Source organism: Aulonocara stuartgranti (genome assembly GCF_965226115.1).
Source record: "Aulonocara stuartgranti genome assembly, chromosome: 11".
Classification (NCBI taxonomy): Eukaryota; Metazoa; Chordata; class Actinopteri; order Cichliformes; family Cichlidae; genus Aulonocara; species Aulonocara stuartgranti.
Genome location: NC_138947.1, coordinates 19,535,737 through 19,555,821, shown reverse-complemented (window position 1 = coordinate 19,555,821; position 20,085 = coordinate 19,535,737). Strand labels below are relative to the sequence as shown.

Genomic DNA, 20,085 nt, shown 5'->3' with positions numbered 1-20,085 from the left:
ATTCTTACAATACAATATTACAATAAGGGTTGATATATTTATGAGAATATCTAAAGAATTAAATGGGACAATGGATATTTATTATATTTTTTTTATTTATTTTTTATTTTTTTTATTATATAATTTTATTTTTATATATTTTTATATATATTATATTATAAAATATAATGGAAAACTGTTTAAAAAAAAACTGTTAAAAAAAACCATTATATTTTTTCTCATGTCCCACACGTAGTTGGTTAGGTATGAAAATCACTTAAGGTAGTTGAAATTCAACATGCTGACATTTCAAATATATATTTTTTCCACTAATGACGTAAAACCTTGTTTTTAACTTGATCAATATAATAATGTAGCTGTATTATTATATCTGTAATATTGTATGAAAGTCTTGAATCACCACTCAATTTGTATGTTTTTCTATGAAAATGTGAAATAAGTGCAACAATTTATTGAAATGTGCACACACGCATGGAAATCCAGCCCTTTAGGCAATGGAAGAGTTTGTACAGGTTTATGAGCCTGATAGTTATAATTGGGTAGGACCACCTTTATTTTCCAACACAGCCTGAACTCTGTTAGGCAAATATTCATGTAATTTCTTTAGTAGACTTCAGGAATAGTTCTCCAAGCTTCTTAAAGGACATTTTGAAGCTCTTCTTAAGATGTTGGCTGCTTTTTGTTCTGTTCTCTGTCAAAATATTCCCACACTGCATGGTGGCTCAAAAGTAGAGAGTACTTTTCTGCATTCATAATTGCATCAATTTTGACAAGATCCCCAACACCACTGGTTGCAATGCAGCCTAAAACTATAGCCTGCACCAGCAGATAGCTGCAGACTGTTGTACTGCTCTCACGACCTCCTCAGTACTGACAGTAATTTGAACCAAACATTTTATAATTGGATTCATCGCTCCATAACATCTGTTTCCATCGATTTTCAGTCCACTTCTTATATAATATGGCACACCTCCGCCTTTTCTCACTGTTTCCATTCGTTAAGAATGGCTTCTTGACAGCCACCCTTCCACTGACACGATTGCTGATGAGGTCTCAGTGAACAGTAAATGGATCAGCTGAAGGGCAAGGTGCATCTCTCAGGTCCAGTGTCAGGTGTTTGTTGGAATTTTTCCTATTTATTATTGGATTGTTATATTACAACCCCCCCCCCCCCCCCCCCCCCACACACACACACACACACACACACACACACACACACTCTCAAACCCCATTGATGTCTTTGGCTTTTTATGTTCGATTTAATATTTTTTTAAAAAGACATTAAAAAGATATTAAAAATAATAGATTTTAATTTACTTGTCATCCCTTAGTTCATATTGTGGTGTTTTTACTTCAGTAAACGTTGAGAAGACCACTTCCCTTTAGTTAAGGAAATCACAGTCAGTCCTTTGATTGAAGCGTAGCGTGCGTCCATCCGCATGATTCAAAAATCTACTAACTGCTGACAGGAAGTCGTCAGCACGCTCATACGTCACTTCACTCCAATACGGAAGAGGTCGTCATCGTTAAGGCTGTGAGTTGGAAGGTATGTGAAATGTGATAAAACGATCGCAGTTTGTGAGTAGAACAGCTCGTGCTTCAGTAGTTTGAATGAATGAAGCACTGTATGTGTTTCCTGGGCAACGAGGGCGCCCGTCAGTCCTTTTCCAGTCTCGCGGCGGTTTAGTTCCCTGCAGGTCTCGTGAGCCGGGCTTGCAGTTAACGGTGAAATCCATAAGTGGCTGCAAATGTAATGCAATATCTTCTAAAAATGGGACGTTAATGTGGGAACCAGATGCCTTCCCTTTCGTGAAAGCTAAAACTTGGTGAAGTTTTTTTTTTTCTTCTGGAAGAGGGAGTGTGTGCGGTAGGAGTGCTCATTGAATTCCCCCCCCCCCAACCACCTTTTTATAAATAAACCTTTCTGTCTTTCGGCAGCACGGATATGTCGTGGATAAAAGAAGGCGAGTTGTCCCTGCTTGAAAAGATTTCTGCCAATATACTAAAGGTAAGCTGTACGTTATAAGTTGGCTGTCTTTTCCAGCCTCGCTTTTGTCGGTCTTCTGCCTTTCTGTGACTCAAATCAAATCACTTTTATTGTCACATCACATGTGCTGGTACACTGGTACAGCGCATACGAGTGAAATTCTTGTGTGCAGGCTTCACAAGCAACAGAGGTGTGCAATATATAAGAAAGGGAATCTGAGAATTATACGAATGCATATATGTATACCAAATATGTGTGCCTTGACAAAAATATCAAGTATGTCATTTCAGAGTATCTGGATAGAAAATAGAGTGACAAACTGAGCCATTTAGAAAACATCAAACTATTTATTTATTTGTTTGACAAGGTTAAGATTCAGAAAATACCATAAAGAAAAGCTTACAAATAATAATAATAATAATAATAATAGTTCTTAATTAAATATCTAGGGGCATGAGCTGGTGCTATTGTCTGTAACCCCTGAGGGGGCCACAGGGAATGACTTATTAGTTATCGTTCAAAATGCAAACATATTAGTTGATGGTGATGAGGGGGGGTTTTTTTAATCTGGAAATTGCTATTTTATTTAAATTTGAAATGTTTCGAAAAAAGGTTGTACGTGACATTTTTGTGATAAGATATCAGCAGATATCTACATAGCATTAGACAGTGTTGGTCTTTTATGGATTACCGTAGATTGCATTAATGCTTTTTCTTCTGCATTTCTTTGGACTCTTTTGACTGTTGTCTTTCAGGCAGGACCCATGCCTAAACATGTGGCCTTCATCATGGATGGTAATCGACGTTTTGCACGTAAGAAAAACATGGAACGGCAGGAAGGACACATGCAGGGCTTCAACAAGCTAGCAGAGGTGAGTTTGGGGGTTTCGGCTATAGGAAATGCATGTCACATGGGCAGAAACAAATTGATGATGTGTGTCAAAATGCTTCGTCTTCTCCACACCAGACACTACGTTGGTGCAAGCATCTGAACATCCCAGAGGTGACGGTGTATGCCTTCAGCATTGAGAACTTCAAGCGCACCGAAGATGAGGTGGATGGTTTGATGGAGCTCGCCAGGCAGAAGTTTGAAAGGCTGCTGGAGGAACAGTGAGTTTCGAGCTGAGTTTTCCACTTTGCTTGTGGTCACAGTTTGTACATCATATGATTCATTGCTTCCTTAAAGTAAAGTTTAGAAAGAGTGACTTGCAGCGCTCAAGCATAAATCTGAAGTTAAAGTAAATGAGGGTCTGTACATGAGAAAACAATTTTAAACCAGTTTTGACGACCTGTTTCCAGCAGAGGCACGAGATCCTTGGAGTTCACCTTTAGGGTGGGCTTGGATGGAAATCTGTTGTTATTTGTTTGTTTGTTACTTTTGGTTCAGACAGACACAACAACAGTGTTGACACAGAAACATTTACTAATGCAATGCATCAGACACTGAGTCAGATGCAGTGTGCTAATGGTGGGATGGCCAAGAGGAAGCAAGGGAGTCTGTTATTTCCACTGGTCTCTTCAATAGTGCTTACTTTTTCACTGTAGTGCAGTATGTCAAGCTCAGACTAGTCAACTAACGTGGATTCTCTTTTCATTTTACTCTGTGGTCATTGTGGTGCATGTACTATTTATTTATTAAGCAGCTGATGACTGCTGCAGATACATTTTCAAGCTAAGGTGGAGGCCTGTTAGTCTGCAAGCCATTTCTCTCTGTTTCCACACAAGTATGAAATATTTTACAGCTGACTTATTTCTTCACTTTGGAGAAATAAAACAAAGAGCTTGCTGACTAATCCATTGCTTAATATTGCCCTTTAGTCTGTATTTGTTGCACACAAGACTGTGGTATAAGTAGCTCACTTGTTCAAATGCCATGTTTTGCTCCTTTTTTTTTTTTTAATCTGAGTAACCTGTCTAAAGAATTTAACACTGTAAAAAAAAAAAAAAAATCCCCTTCTATTGGATGTTGTATTATGTCTATCAAAATTTGGACAAATTTGTTTATGAGGCTGCTGGCTGTTTATGATACAAGGTTATTATTTTTCGAACGATTGACATCCTTATGACAAACCACTTTTGCACAGTGCTGGACAGCAGACTCTTTCAAGTCCACTGTACACACTGAGTACTCAAAATTCTCCGGAGTCTCCTTTGTGTTTTTCTGGGTAGAAAATGCAGACAGACAACTTTCAGGATCCTGAGTAGTCTTTCTGTATATCCTGTTCATCTTCATGCTTTTCCTATAAATGTCTTTCGGTTTTGTTTTGCAGTGAAAATCTAGAGAAACATGGCGTTTGTATCCGAGTGCTGGGCGACTTGAATATGCTGCCACTTGACCTTCAACAGCTTATTGCCAAAGCCGTGTTCACAACCAGGAATCACAATAAGTATGCTTAGTAGCTTGTGTTTTTCATTGTGCATGATATCCTGTACATTAGAAGTGACCACAGCACCACAAATTCTTGTTTTGTAGGTGTTTTGTCAATGTGTGTTTTGCCTACACATCAAGATATGAAATCACCAATGCAGTCAGGGAAATGGCATGGGGAGTAGAGCAAGGCCTGATCAAAGGAAGGTAAACGAAACAGCAATGAGTTCATCTTGTCATCCTTTGTTAAATACTCTGTAGAAAGGTGTCCTGGAGAGCCATTGTGTTAACAAGCTGTTTGTGTTTCTGTGATGTGTAGTGATGTGTCGGAGGCATTGCTAAGTGAGTGTCTGTACAGCAATAACTCGCCAAATCCTGATTTGCTCATCCGCACCTCTGGAGAGGTGCGCCTCAGCGACTTCCTTCTTTGGCAGGTGAGAGTGAGATGGGTGTCATCAACAGCTAATAAAGTTCACCATACACGGTCCCAATCAAAAGTTTAATACCACTTGAAAAATGGCAAAAAATCATGTTTTGCATGGTTAGTTCTTAACAAGGTTCCAAGTAGAGCTTCAATATGCAACAAGAAGAAATGGGAGTGAGACACAACATTTTTTTTGAGCATGCAAATGATTGAAAACAACGCTTAAAATGAAACAGGCTGTTTTACAGTTGATCAAAAGTTTAGGACCACATGCCTTTAAAAGGCCAAATCTGTGCAAAAATGAGGATTCATTGTCATTTTCTGTGAGGTAGTCACACTGTCGTCACGTTCTGATGGCAAAGGCAAAAAGAACCCTTTCCCTTTTTGAACGTGGTCAAGTTGTTGAACTGCATAAGCAGGGTCTCTCACAGTGCGCCATCGCTGCTAAGGTGGGATGCAGTAAGACAGTCATTTGGAATTTCTTAAACGATCCTGAGGGTTATGAAACGCAAAGGTCAAGTGGAAGATGATCCCGATGGTTTCCAACATTACTGCCGTGACAAGAGGTGTTTTGGATGAAAACGCTTGCATCAAGCATACCGCAACAAATTTTTGCATTAATCAATAATAACGGTGAAACTACTCATTGCTGAGTTCATATTTGGAACTTTGATTTCTGTTTTGAGGTAGTTTATGTTTTTTGGTTGTGTGGTTTTTGTTTTTGTCTTTTTTTGAAGGTGTGGTCCTAAACTTGTGATCAGCTGTAAAACAGCCTGTTTCAGTTTAATCGCTGTTTTCAATTAGTTGCATGCTTAAAAAAAATGTTTTGTCTCACTCCCATTTCTTCTCGTTGTATGTTGAAGCTCTACTTGGAACCTTGTTAAGATCCAACCATGCAAAATATGATATTTTAGCCATTTTTCAAATGGTCTTAAACTTTTGATTGGGACCGCATTTCCCACAAACCTCATCTTCATTTAGACTGATTCTCTCCTATTGATCTCTAAGCAACTCTAACACTTACATCATATAAACTATCCAATCTTCCCTCAGCTCTTCAGTGAGGTGTTGTTGTTATAATTCATTTTAAAATTTTTAAATATGATCAATTTATTTGGCTCCGTACCACAGGGCTCTAAGGTGACTGCAGTTACTTACTACCTGTAAAGCATTCACTTAATCCAAATGTTTTAGCCACTTACAGGCCATCCTGGCCTTTATTTCAAATGCTCAAGAGTTCTTACAAATTAGTCATTTGCAATAATTTGCATAGGAATTGTTTGTTTGAACAATTCCAGTCAGGATGTCCCCAATTTGAGAATGTTGCAATATAAAGCCCATTGAAATGACTGTTGTTGCCAGCTGGTGCTGCATATATAAACTTGAATTGATTTACCCCTGAAGATAGGGCTGTTTTTCTATGAAACTATGAAAACAGCAAAGTAGGATTTCGATTTATGCTTGGTTGAGTCTTTAGGGATCATGATGATTTAGGAGCAGAGTTTTTCCTGGCTCCAAACGAAAATCTGAATACTGCTCAAGTATTGAGATGTACTACTTTATTTAATTTCTGGCCTTTTAATAAACATGTGTGTTTTATTCCAGCCCCTTTTATCGCAGGAAAGGGCTTGATGAGTAATGTTTTTTTTTTGTGAATTAAGAACAGAGTAACACTGGTGGTTGGACTTGTTTTGCAGGATGTATTGGTCATTCATGATGTTAACCTTCAAAGCTGTCTGTGAAAATAATCCAGCAAAACTGTCTGATGCCAAAAGAAACCAATCTGTGATGAGTGTTTCATTGTATGAGTACAGTTACAGTTTATATTTAATTCACTATCAGTGTTTTTATCTAGTGACCATCAGGGATGGTAAGTACTTGGGTTTTACAAGAAAAAAATAGTCTTGAACAGCTGAAACAGACTCCGAGAGAATTCTTTGTATCTCCTCTGACTTATCTTTCTATATATATCTTTAGTGATTTATTTGCACGTAAGATTTTCTTTCTACATTCCTTAAAGCCTGTGACAAGTCTCCCTTCCAGTTTGGGGGTGCAATCACTGAAAGACAGTATTAACCTAATGACTGGGTTACAGCACAAATTGTAAAAGCTTTATTTTGTTCTTCCAGTTTTTTCTCAGATACCCTGTAAACTTGTATTGGTTTTCGTGTGTGCTCTTTCTGCAGACCTCTCACTCCTGCCTAGTATTTCAGTCCGTTCTGTGGCCAGAGTACTCATTCTGGAACCTGTGTGAAGCCATTCTGCAGTATCAATTAAATCACAAATCCATCCAGGTAAGGATAATACTGAGACAGAATTAGGGTTTACTCACACTGTGTGAGCCACGCGGTGTGTCCGAGCGCATTTGACAAGAGTCATCACTCATGTTAGGTTAAGTAACTAGTTCAGGTTCACTCATGGAATTTCAGTCTTTTCCCAATTAAAGCTATCTTCAGTACGGATTCAGATCAAGCAGATCAACATCATCGGCACTATTAGATTCAATAGAATACATCACAAATTCCATAGACAAAAAGCAATATGTGGCTGGGTTATTCATAGACTTGACAAAGGCATTTGACACTATAGATCATGATATATTAATAAGAAAACTGGAACGTTATGGTGTCAGAGGGGTAGTTTTAGATTGGGTCCGGAGTTATTTAAGTGACAGAAAGCAGTTTGTGAAAATAAATGGTGGTTGCTCCTTATGTATGGACATTGCTTGTGGTGTACCCCAAGGGTCAGTTTTGGGTCCAAAATTCTTCAACTTGTACATTAACGACATCTGTAAAGTGTCCAAAGTATTAAAAATGGTTCTCTTTGCTGACGATACAAACATTTTTTGCTCTGGTGATGATCTGCAGAATTTATTGGAGGATATGACTAATGAAATAAGTAAAGTGAAGTTCTGGCTTGATAAAAACAAATTATCATTAAATTTGAATAAATCTAAACTTATGTTATTTGGAAATAGTAGTTTAAATACAAATGCAAAGATTCAAATAAATGGTGTTGATATTGAAAGAGTCAGTGAAAATAAATTTCTGGGGGTAATAATAGATGAAAAACTTAACTGGAGAGCTCACGTAAGATATATTCATTCCAAAGTATCACGAAGCATTGCAGTACTAAACAAGGCAAAACAGGTATTCGACAGAACATCACTTCATATTCTCTACTGTTCACTGGTTTCACCATACTTAAGCTATTGTGCAGAGGTCTGGGGCAATAACTATAAAACCACATTACATTCACTTTTTACTCTTCAAAAGAAAGCAATTCGAATCATCCACAATGCAGGTTATAGGGAACATACAAACTCACTATTTTTGCAGTCTGAAATATTGAAAATTGACGATATAGTGAAATTCCAAACAGCACAAATTCTATTCAAAGCAAAAAATAAAGAACTGCCAGGTAATATTCAGAGTATGTTTTTTTTGAAAGAAGGAAGTTATAATTTAAGGGGTTTTTGTAACTTCAAAACAATGAAGGTACGTACTACAAGAAAAGGCTTTTGTGTTTCTGTTCAAGGAGTGAAACTATGGAACAAACTGAATATGGAATTAAAGCAATGTCCAAACATAAAACTGTTCAAAAAGAGTTATAAAAATATGATATTCTCGATCTATAAAGAAAAGGAAAATATTTAAATTAAGTGAATGTCTCTATTTAAAAACAAACAAACAAAAAATTCATGATGTGATATTATAGTATATAGTATATCAGAAATCTGTTCACTATTTTTATTACAAATTATATCAGTAAGGAAGCTGACTAAATATTCACTGATAATTTATGGGACAGGGGTGGGATTAAATAAGTGTATACTTCTTCCCACTCCCTTTCAACATGTAAATTAATCAGAATGTTTTTTTGTATGTAATTTGTATAGTATATTTTTTTTTCTCTCATTTCTTTTCTAAATGTACTTGTATATTGTTCACATGTTGAAATAAATTACCAATCAATCAATCAATCAATCTCCATGAAAATCTGCATTTAGTGATGAATCTATAATGTGAGGGAACCCTGAGTCACAGCTTCCAAGAACTGCCCCAGTTAAACAAATGTGCTCTCCCAGAGTGATTTTCAAAAGCATGTGTGCACGTAAGAAAGAGGGAACGAACATGAGAAAGGAGTTTATTTGTTTAGACCAGGGATGTCAAACTCATTTTACATTGTGGGCCACATACAGCCCACTTTGATCCGAAGTAGGCTAGATCAGTGAAACTCACTATAAGAAAAAAGAAGTGCAGTCTCAACAGTATGTGTCAGTTTTTCGTGTTTAGTTTGAATACTCCATAGCTTTTTGTCCCCAGAGTTGGAAGGGCTGTGTAGAGTGAGGCAGTCGAAGAATACGGTGTGTTTTTGGGGTCATCATGTTTGTTATTTTTGGCCTCCTTTATTTCCTTGCTGGGAAGGATCTAAATGTGACTAAAGGTCCTGTATAACTAGAATAATATTATTTAGAAGCAGCACAAAAATGTACTTTCAGATGTCTAATATAACTGAACCATACCGCTCTTTTGGTTTTGAACCTAATTGGACTTAGCTGTTTGGGTACTACTGTAGTTATGACCCCTGTCACCCACTGTCGGCCATGCTCTGCTTTTCATTAATGTGATGGCAGCTGACTGTGTCAGCTCCATGTTGCACCCTGGTCGCTGTTATGACTGACTCAAAGGCCGCAGCAAAGAAGAATAAAGAGAACAAATATTTATTTAACTTAATAGGAATAAATGTGTCAGTATCAGTGGCTTAAAGAGGTGTATGGACTTGTTGGCAAATATGTTCAAGTATAAGTGCAAACACAGGGAAGCAAGTGAGACACGGGGCATGGATACGGTGCATGATTATGACTGCATGTCTTCCCTGCATTTTTGTGAGTTCTTTGGAACAGAACTTCCAGCTGCTCCGCCCACCCCAAAGGGATCACTACAATGGAAAGATCCCCATGTTTGATTTGGCACAGAGGTTGCAATTTTTCTGATGAAACCCTCCATTTATCAGAGCTTTTGGACAAGCACTATGAGTATACTAGATTGTGACACGCTGGCACTTGGTTAGTTGTTTTGGAGAATCATAAGCAGCAATAAGCAGCTGTGTTATGCATCCCATATCTGAAAAGGGCTTATGTTTTGGCTGTGTGAGTTGCAGGTTCATCACTTGTTAACCGTAGCAATTAATGTAGATCAGTGTTACTTTGTGAAACAGTGTTGTTAAACAGGCAGAGAAAGATTAAAGTAACTCCTGTATCTATGTATATATTTAAATGTATGTCTAATTTGGTGTGTTTGTTATTACAGAAAGCTAGAGACCTCCATCGAGAGCATCAGGCTCTGCAGCAGCTAGAAGCAGATCGTGCTTGTGTAGCAGAGCTCTTGCAGCATCACAGCAATGGAAAGCCCGTCGATAGCCAGAGAAGACAAGAGGCGCTACTACACTACACTTCCTGCCGGGAAGAACGAGTTCGAGACTTCCTAGAAGCACTGAAGCACAAAAGAGACTCTTTCTTTTCTGACTTATGCAGTGAATCCTTGTTGGCCTAAGAATACATAGAAAAACAAATCCTCTGAAGCGGGGACGAAGCCTCTCCTATGTCCTCTTCCCAAAAGGGCTTCTGTGGAAAAGGGAAGAGCAAGCAGTAACTGGGAGCGGTTTTATTTTGTTGCTGATTCATATAAGAGGGCAGTTTTACCCCTATGGGGCTGTAGAATAATCCTGCTATTTATGATTGTAGATTTAAAAACTCTAATAGGTGGAAATGACTGGTCAAGATGTAGTTAAATCATCGTATAAACTGTCAGTTAAATGCATGCCGTTGAACGGAAGGTCATTTTATGTGAGTGAAAGCCACGGATCCTGTGTTTCGGTTCCAAAACATTCGTCCACAGAACTTTTAAATTGTTGTTGAAGCATAAAGTGTTGTTTGTTGACTGTGATTTTGATTACATAACTATATTTTGACCAGCTTTCTGGAACAAAATAAAATGATTACTGTATGTCAGATATGATTAAATGATGTGAAATTCTCTGTTTTGTACTTACATACTACAAGTCTAAGCTTTTGTCTCCATTTGGCTTCCAAAATATGGTTATCTATTGTCTTAACTTGTGCAGTAAAAAAATATGTGTGTGGTCCATGCTGCTGATATATATGGACTCTCAGGGGGAAAACTGGTGATGGTGTTTTATTGGATTAACGAGTCGTTTTTGCAAGTAGATGACTTTCAGCACATAAAACTGTACCGATATAATTTCTGCTGCTACCTGTTGGAAGTATTGAGCCTTAAAGCTTATCAACTACTAATACGCTATGTATTGCAAAAATTTAAATAACTGCTTGTAATTGCTATTCTGCATCTCAGTTGGTGGTATAACACAAGCAAAGAACCACTTTTACTTTTTTCCAGCTGGATGTTTGTTGGGTTTTGTTTATTTGGGAAAAAATTGAAGAAAAAATGTCCCAATTTTATCCAAGAAGTCCTCAGTCTTTAAATCACAAACTCAAATGCAAGACATCTCTTCATCAAATCATCATATTTGGATCTTGTCCCTCCAGAGGAAACACTTCTAGGAACCAATTTTATTTAACTTGCATCATCTATACACTGACAGAAGAATTGATAAACTTTGGTAGAACTAGAAACACCATACTATAAACATACTGCCCCACAAAAATATGCTTATATACACATATATAGGTATAAGCATGAATTTATACTACTCATCAGGCATACAGTCCTGGAATATTCTGGAATATTACTACTAATGCACAGACATGTGAACAGTATTTTAGTGTTGAATAGGTATCCTACTTTTAGCTATTTAATATATAGTCAGATAGCTTAAAATCCACTAAACATCTACCAGTTACAAATTGTATATGTCTGTATTAGTATTTCTTCACACAACGCTTGGTTTGACCCTCAATCCCTCAGGTAATAATAATAATAACTAAATGTTGATTTTTGGTTTTACACAGGGCTAAAATTACAGTCTTACATGCCCAAGCCAAATAGACATTCATCCACCACAAGCTGACAGAAAGCACCATAGTCTAATCTTCACCCGCGACCGTATTTTGCCTCAAAGCTATGACATCAAACAACGTGATTGGTCAGTTGCAACGCGGGGATATTAGATACACCATAAAATTTGGTTCTGGCGGACTTTGTGAGCAAAAATTGTTCAGTTTATCCGATAGACGGTGAGAAAAGGTGCAACGACTTTGACGCGCCATTATCTGCGTATTTATTTTTTCGGTACAGCAGAACGAATCAGTCGTTCATACAGCGCCACCCCGCGACTATAATCCGTATTCCTTCAAGTTGCCGTCTGCCTTTTTAACAAATGGGAGGCGCCTCCAACCCACGTGACGCCTTTCTATCCAATGGCGAGATTCGAAACACAAAACTGGTTCAAACCGGTTTCGTTCTTATATTTCAGTGTATAAACTACAAGAACATTCGTTTGCATTATACATTCGCCATTTTCCGCTGTGCGCGCTTGGTTGGCGTCTGTTATCGCTTCGAAAAAAGCCATTTTCGCAGCTGTATTTTCCTGACGTTTTTCTTCGTTTCCCGCTGAGAACATGGGCAAAGCAAAGGTAAAAAAAACATGAATTTAAATTTAATTTAAGTCTGTGCACTGGAATCGTTTTCGTAGCATTAAGTTAACACAAGACTGCGCCTGATATTTCTGCTTAAGAAGAACGTCATCATCCCTAACAAGCGTTTTAGCAATGGCGGTCTGACAGTGGAGAGGAGCGCAAGCATCCTCCCACTCGTCGAAAACAAAAGTTGAAATTTTTGCTCATGGTTTTAAATTATTCTTATGAGTTAAACGCGCACAGTTGCGTGTATTTTTGTAAATTTTTTGTCTTCCAGCGCCAAACTCTGGTTAGTCCAGCCGTTGACATTGCGTTGTGCAAAATTTCTGACACCATCTTTTTTCCCCCCCTCTCTTTGGCAGTAGGCAGGGCACAAATCTTGCTGTTGTAAACGCAGTAACAAACTTTCGATATGGACAATGACTGTTTTTCTTTATTCTTTTTCTCAACCATGCTTGAATGCATAACTTGGGATCCAAATTAATGAAGATAAATATGAACTGCGCCGTTATCAAGCAATCAAAATAAGCTCGAACGCAGGCTGCAAATTTGAGGAAGGAGTTGGGGGAGGGGAGGTGGCGATTATTATTTTTTTTCCGCTCAGGTTTTGAATAATATGTGCCAGCCTGGTTCTTGCATCGTCGTTTGAAATGGGTTTGTTAACAGTAGTAAATATTTATTAAAAACGTCAAACGCGATTGGATTGCAGTTTGCAAGTGCGCAGCAGGAAAAAACGTATAAATACAAAAATAAGAATTTTTTTTTGCACATTTGTGTGCGTTTTATCGTATTTTCAACGCATTAATTTAAGGTGCAGTGAGTGGCCATACTATTAAAAAAATGCATATTTAACGATTTAAAATTAAATTATCACAACAGGGTGTTTTTCGATGAAAATCTCAGTCTCATCCGTGATTTTTTTTTTTTTTTTTTTGTCTTCCTTGAAACCTCTCCAGGCATTCGTTGAGCTCCATTTGTCGTAGGTACAGATTAGTAAAGTAGTAATCTTATCAGTTTCCCAACAGCTGTCTGTAGGCGCGCACTGATACAAAACAAAGGAAGCTGTCAGGGCGCCAAGGCGGTGTCATGGTGACAGGACTGCCCAAATTTGAATTCAAATATGCGCGGGAAAGCTCTTTGTGAACTTGAAAAATCAAGAGCAGTGTTAAAAAAATGTAACATATATATTAGATCTTCTGTGAACATTTTTATATTAAAACAATGTAAAATAGTGCACACAGAAAATAAAAAAAAACGTTTTGTGCTATTTAAATCTGTATTTATTATTATTATTATTATGTAGTTTTACTTTTCAGTTTGTAATGTTTTCCCCTTCCTTGTCTTACAGGCACCTGCTTCCTCTGAGGTTTGTCTAAAATGAATATATTTTTATATTGTGTTGATGCAGCAGTTGCATTTAGAATTTGTGGATAAATGCTTGTTTTTGATGTATCGTTTGTATGTTTTTTGCCACTGATATAATATATTTTGTGCCCTTATTTAGGATGATGAGTGTTGTACTTAGTTAATATATTTATTCAAACTCTACTCCCATTTTCATCTCTTTTTTTTGCTTTTGTTTTAACTTACTTTTTGCAATTGCATACTCTTTAAAGGTCATGTATAAACAAAGCTATTAATATTGATGCAAAATAAGACACTGTTTGTTTTAACTTTCACTTCCTTGTGGCTCTACAGCCTAAGAGAACCTCTGCACGGCTGGCATTAGTAAGTTCTTTTTAAACACAATTAAGCATTTTTAGATGTACTCAGTATATTTAATGTGCATTATCCTGTCGTTTTTGTTAAATGTTCACTATTTTTTGTAAGAAGCAACCACTTGAAATTGAAGTAGTCTATCATGTGTGTATTAAATTTAAATTTTACATTTTTTAAGAATATATTAAAGGTTCTCTTACACTCTTACCTAATGTGACATGAGGATGTAGCCCATGATCAAGAAGTTTATTAACTTGTAATAAGCTTTTATTACCTAGGATTTCACGGATCTATATTCTGTTATCTCAAACTGATTTAAATATCTTCTTTCTTGTCTTGTAGAAACCGAAACCTGCGGCAGTGGAGGCTAAGAAAAAGGCTGTTGCAAAGGTATTGAACCAAAATCTTGCACGCTTACTATGGGGGAACAGCTCTGTAAGATGTTTGCCACATGTTTGCTTGATTCATTTCTGTGATTAATTTGTTACTATCATTTTATTTTCTAGAGGGCACCCAAAACAAAGAAAGCCAAACCCGCTGAGAATGGGAGCACCAAGGCTGAGGTTTGTTTCTGTTACACTGCAAATTAATAAATGTTACATCAAACAGATGTTCTTATATTTTCCAGGTCGTTTCTCCTTTTTTATGTTATCTTAACTTATTTGCTTTAATTGTTCATGAGTTTAAAGATTAAATGAGTAAAAAAAGAACTAGATATTAAAAAAATGATGTGTGTGAGTTCTGGAAACCTGTGAGGCAGTTACTGTTTTATTTGTTCTCATAATGGATAAGTGTTGCAAGGACTCCTTTTAATATAATCAATAAAATTAAGAATAAGTTGTCATGTGACTAAAACAATGCAGTTGACATTGCTGTTGGCGTGTTTTTTGTTTTTCTGTCCGCAGGAGCCCAAGGCTGAAGCCACTGAAGCCAAATGAATAGTGGTTGATGTGCTCACTCTGTGTACTTGGTGATTGTACAGTTTTAAATAAGTATTTTTTACCAAGTTTTATATTACAAATGTCATTTATAGTTTTGTTTTTGGCTTGCACTTGATGTAACAAAATTTTGTTTTCACATTCATATCCATTTTATATCAATTTTAAAAACGGATACCGTCCATATCCTGTAGTCGTGGCATTTTTTTTAGTTTGTCTAATCCAGATTTGTTTTAAACTTCTAAACAACAGATGTAACAGCTTTTCCAACAAGTTGGATTTTGAATCTAATTGTAAACATAAGGCAGCTAAAGCATAAAATCTTGCAGGAGAATATGAATTTGCCGCTTATCTCCTTGTAGTTTAATGTTGAACTAATAAAATTATTGCTTTCCAAATGTTTTAAAAACATTGTATGTTGATGTAAAATGCCACAGACAAAAAAAAGAATATTGTTATTAGGTCAAAAAAAATGTTTAAGTTTGATGCGTCCCAAAAAAATGGCTGATGTGAACCCAGTCATCTGATAAAAACTTCTGTTAAGTTATGTTTCTGCTTTTCTGACTCCAATGGTTGATCTTAATGTTCTTGAATAAAAATTTTCAAAATGTCCTTTTTGGGGTCACTGTTGAAATGGAAATCCTCGATGAAGGAGCAGAAAAATGGAAATGCTGCGACACGACGTTTGAAAAGGTGATGCAGCGACCTTGAAAAGGTTTCATCATAAACAAACTGCAGGCTCCACCATTTTGGCAGGACATCCATTTTAGTTTACATCCATGGGGTCTCGTCCCTACTTGTGACTGCTTGGGTATTGCTGTTAGGCTTGGCTTTCTATTTTCAACAGGCTAGTTAATTTTCACACTTCTCTATGTGGAAATGTTACTGGTATAATTTGTAATTTAATGTAAATTGTTACTAAATTATCACCCAAGGACTGGCACTTAAAGGTTTTAAATATTTATTTAAGGTTGTCATGTAAATGAAATTTTAAGCAGCTGCTAGTGTTTTTTTTTTGTACCTGTTTTGGGTATATTTAAACTTGTTAGCACTATAATGAGAGAAAAAATAAACCTTAAGACAAGGTGATCTCATTGCATTAACCATTAAAATACGCAAAGTGTGACGTGTAAATGTTTATTGGTAACTTGAGCAATCATTAATGTAGAGCGCTAGAAAAATATTTTATTCAAGTGGAAGTTATCTCACAAAAGCCTGCAACGCCTTAAAGCTATACACTAAATGCCACATTTGATCACCACCTTAAACACAACTATATTACTGTCACCTAAAAACTACATAAACTTAAAGAATACAAAATTTGCCACTTAAGTCCGATAAACAAAAATAATCAGTGTATAGTCACAGATTCATTTATGAAATTATTGCATTTACCTTCAACCTTAAAAGTACCTTTTAATTTTGTTTGTTTTTAGCTTGTTCTTTGCTCTTCCACATTTTGTATTGGAGTGAGTTTTAATTTTCACTTCAATTGGAATATTTTACATAACATAACTACTGGATGTTGATGCTTCAGGGGTTTACACCTCTGGATATCCTCATCACTGTCTTTGCTCCATAGCACCAGCAGGAGTCAGTGCCACATCACCACAGAGAGATGAGGTGCATATCGTTGTTCCTGCGGGGGTCTCCCTCTCCTTTGGCCTATACAGCTCCTGAACTCGGTCAAACATGACGCATTATTGAGGGTGCTGACGTATCTCTGAGGATGTCATCCCTTTTTTTAGGCTAGTGTATTAGTGCTTCTATACAGACAAAGCAGCAAATGATAATAATATTCAGATATGGTGCAGGTTTAATCTTTCTTTCTTTTTCTTTCTTTCATTCTCAACAAGCAATATAGAGCAAGGCAAAAGTACAGTTGATTTTATTAGTTTCAATTATTACAAAAATATGTGTAACAGGATTACCACACTTTTCAGAGTAATGCTCAGTATTCATTGTTGAATACAAATCTGTACAAAATACTGGCTTTTGATCTGAGAGACAGATGTTTTCATGGAAAATGGAAGGCTGCTCATCTACATCCTATGCGGTGTATTAATGTTTATGCCATGCATCAATTTATTATTATTATTTTAGTCATCTTCTCTAAAGAGATATGCTGTGTTACAGTGACTTGCAAAAGTATTTGGCCCCCTTGAACTTTCCCACATTTTGTCACATTTCAGCCACAAACATGAATCAATTTCATTGGAATTGGAATTCCACGTGAAAGACCAATACAAAGTGGTGCACATGTGAGAAGTGGAACGAAAATCATACATGATTCCAAACATTTTTTACAAATATATAACTGCAAAGTGGGGTGTGCGTAATTATTCAGCCCCCTTTGGTCTGAGTGCAGTCAGTTGCCCATAGACATTGCCTGATGAGTGCTAATGACTAAATAGAGTGCACCTGTGTGTAATCTAATGTCAGTACAAATACAGCTGCTCTGTGATGGCCTCAGAGGTTGTCTAAGAGAATATTGGGAGCAACACCACCATGAAGGCCAAAGAACACACCAGACAGGTCAAGGATAAAGTTATTGAGAAATTTAAAGCAGGCTTAGGCTACAAAAAGATTTCCCAAGCCTTGAACATCCCACGGAGCACTGTTCAAGCGATCATTCAGAAATGGAAGGAGTATAGCACAACTGTAAACCTACCAAGACAAGGCCGTCCACCTAAACTCACAGGCCGAACAAGGAGAGTGCTGATCAGAAATGCAGGCAAGAGGCCCATGGTGACTCTGGACGAGCTGCAGAGATCTACAGCTCAGGTGGGGGAATCTGTCCATAGGACAACTATTAGTCGTGCACTGCACAAAGTTGGCCTTTATGGAAGAGTGGCAAGAAGAAAGCCATCGTTAACAGAAAACCATAAGAAGTCCCGTTTGCAGTTTGCCACAAGCCATGTGGGGGACACAGCAAACATGTGGAAGAAGGTGCTCTGGTCAGATGAGACCAAAATGGAACTTTTTGGCCAAAATGCAAAACGCTATGTTTGGCAGAAAACTAACACTGCACATCACTCTGAACACACCATCCCCACTGTCAAATATGGTGGTGGCAGCATCTCTTCAGCAGGTGCTTCTCTTCAGCAGGGACAGGGAAGCTGGTCAGAGTTGATGGGAAGATGGATGGAGCCAAATACAGGGCGATCTTGGAAGAAAACCTCTTGGAGTCTGCAAAAGACTTGAGACTGGGGCGGAGGTTCACCTTCCAGCAGGACAATGACCCTAAACATAAAGCCAGGGCAACAATGGAGTGGTTTAAAACAAAACATATCCATGTGTTAGACTGGCCCAGTCAAAGTCCAGATCTAAATCTAATCGAGAATCTGTGGCAAGATCTGAAAACTGCTGCTCACAAACACTGTCCACCTCATCTGATTATTATTATTATTATTATTATTGACTCAGGGGGCTGAGTAATTACACACACCCCACTTTGCAGTTATTTATTTGTAAAAAATGTTTGGAATCATGTATGATTTTTGTTCTACTTCTCACGTGTACACCTCTTTCACGAGGAATTCCAATAAAATTGATTCATGTTTGTGGCTGTTCAGAATACTTTTGCAAGCCACTGTAGGTTAGATACCACAAAACGACAGTGTGCACTGTAAACCACATGGATCTGCAGGAAGCCGGGCCAACAATAAGAAGTCCATTAGTTATCTCTTAATTACGTCTCCTTTGGTAGTTTGCTTGTTTATCACCAAATATACAAAATTGTTTTCAGCAGATAAAATACAATGAATGTGTTAATGCAGGGAAAAACCCTCCATCTGCTTGTTGGGATCATATGTGGTCATATATATAATGGCCTCCCTACACTGTGAGGTAACCACATATGTCACATCACTTAACTGTTATGTCACTCCTGTGTTAATGCCTGGACGATGCCTTGAAAACTATGTCAGTGGGCAGCAACAAATCACCTAAGATAAGGGGTTAGACAAGAGGGCGACACTTATTAAACTGCAACTGAAGATGATTAATAACACAATGGAAACCACAGGTATATTTAACCATGCCGCAGCATTTTAAAGTTATAAATCAAATTTAATGAGATAAGCACACAATTTTTCTGCTCCAGAGCACATATGACACAAAAAGATGGAGAATGAAGTTTTCCTGCAGCTGAAGTAAATTAATAGCTTACTGATTTAAATTACATGGTAACTCGACATGTGCTTTCTCTCCCAGGTAGGGAATGCTCGTGACCCCAGCCACCTCGCACAGGAGGTCATTTATTCAAATCACTGGTTCAAATCCAAATGCAACTGAATCCTTCTTAACTTTATCACCTTCTACACTGCAAACACTAACATAACAGAAAGAAAGTTACAGTTTAATTATGTCCAATAATGTGAAATAATGACATTATTGTAAAATAATGTAACATAAAAAAATATACGACTGTGTTAACCAAAATGACTCAGTGATTAACTACAGTCAGTAAAAGACAGGCTTTCATGTTAAAGCTGATTTAGTTCTGAACTAATTATCTCATCAGACTTATTTCCCTTCTCTACCTCAGTGGTTTTCAAAGGTTTTCCTGTATGTCCCACTTCAAACACAGAAAAGCATTCAGTCCCCAAACCCCCAAATTTCCATCCATCATTAATGCAAAAAAAAAGAAAGAAAGAATAAATCTGTCTGCACAGCAACATCAGCACCCCTCCACCTTTTTTGGTAAAAGTTTCTTCAAAAGTCATATTCATTTGACTTCATATCACTCCATATAAAACCTACAGCGGCTCTGTAGGGCCTGCTCTATAGTTTGAGAAACACTGAGTACCAGATGAAGACAAATCAAGACAACTTATCTCTAAAATGTTTCCAACATTCTTCTAAGGGTTATGCATATTTCATGTGACAAGATATAAGGCCATCAAAATTAGATATGATGACTCTCCTGAATGCCCTCATTTGTAGTGTTTTAGGTCATTTTTCACCCATAATGTCAACAAAAGCACCTACATTTTCAGTCCACCTACATGGCAAAAAGTACCCAGTTTA

General features: G+C 37.2%; 1 protein-coding gene and 1 long non-coding RNA gene across 3 annotated transcripts; both read left to right on the top strand.

Annotated features, from left to right (window-relative positions):
- The first annotated feature begins 1,439 nt into the window (after nt 1–1,439).
- dhdds (dehydrodolichyl diphosphate synthase) lies at nt 1,440–10,817 on the top strand. 2 transcript variants are annotated; one of them, XM_082551405.1, is made up of 9 exons: nt 1,440–1,546; nt 1,939–2,008; nt 2,743–2,859; nt 2,955–3,097; nt 4,258–4,374; nt 4,461–4,562; nt 4,675–4,789; nt 6,966–7,073; nt 10,092–10,817. In XM_082551405.1, exons 2-9 carry the CDS (start codon nt 1,946–1,948, stop codon nt 10,332–10,334), a joined length of 1,008 nt encoding a protein of 335 aa, XP_082407531.1. In that variant the 5' UTR covers nt 1,440–1,546; nt 1,939–1,945; the 3' UTR covers nt 10,335–10,817. The 2 variants fall into 2 exon arrangements, with proteins under 2 accessions (XP_082407531.1, XP_082407530.1); XM_082551404.1 differs by lacking the exon at nt 1,440–1,546 and adding an exon at nt 1,563–1,826.
- A 1,368-nt stretch (nt 10,818–12,185) lies between these two features.
- LOC309716970 lies at nt 12,186–15,666 on the top strand. The gene is made up of 6 exons (XR_014279595.1): nt 12,186–12,394; nt 13,746–13,763; nt 14,096–14,125; nt 14,459–14,506; nt 14,623–14,679; nt 15,022–15,666. It is a non-coding gene; the product is annotated as an uncharacterized lncRNA (long non-coding RNA).
- The last annotated feature ends 4,419 nt before the right edge of the window (nt 15,667–20,085 follow it).

What these genes read in the sequence shown, in the direction of transcription:
- dhdds (XM_082551404.1), top strand. Translation starts at nt 1,612, where the DNA reads ATGAATGAAGCACTGTATGTGTTTCCTGGGCAACGAGGGCGCCCGTCA. An exon ending in TTCGTGAAAGCTAAAACTTG is followed by an intron (nt 1,827 to 1,938) that starts GTGAAGTTTTTT and finishes GTCTTTCGGCAG; the next exon opens with CACGGATATGTCGTGGATAA. An exon ending in TTTCTGCCAATATACTAAAG is followed by an intron (nt 2,009 to 2,742) that starts GTAAGCTGTACG and finishes GTTGTCTTTCAG; the next exon opens with GCAGGACCCATGCCTAAACA.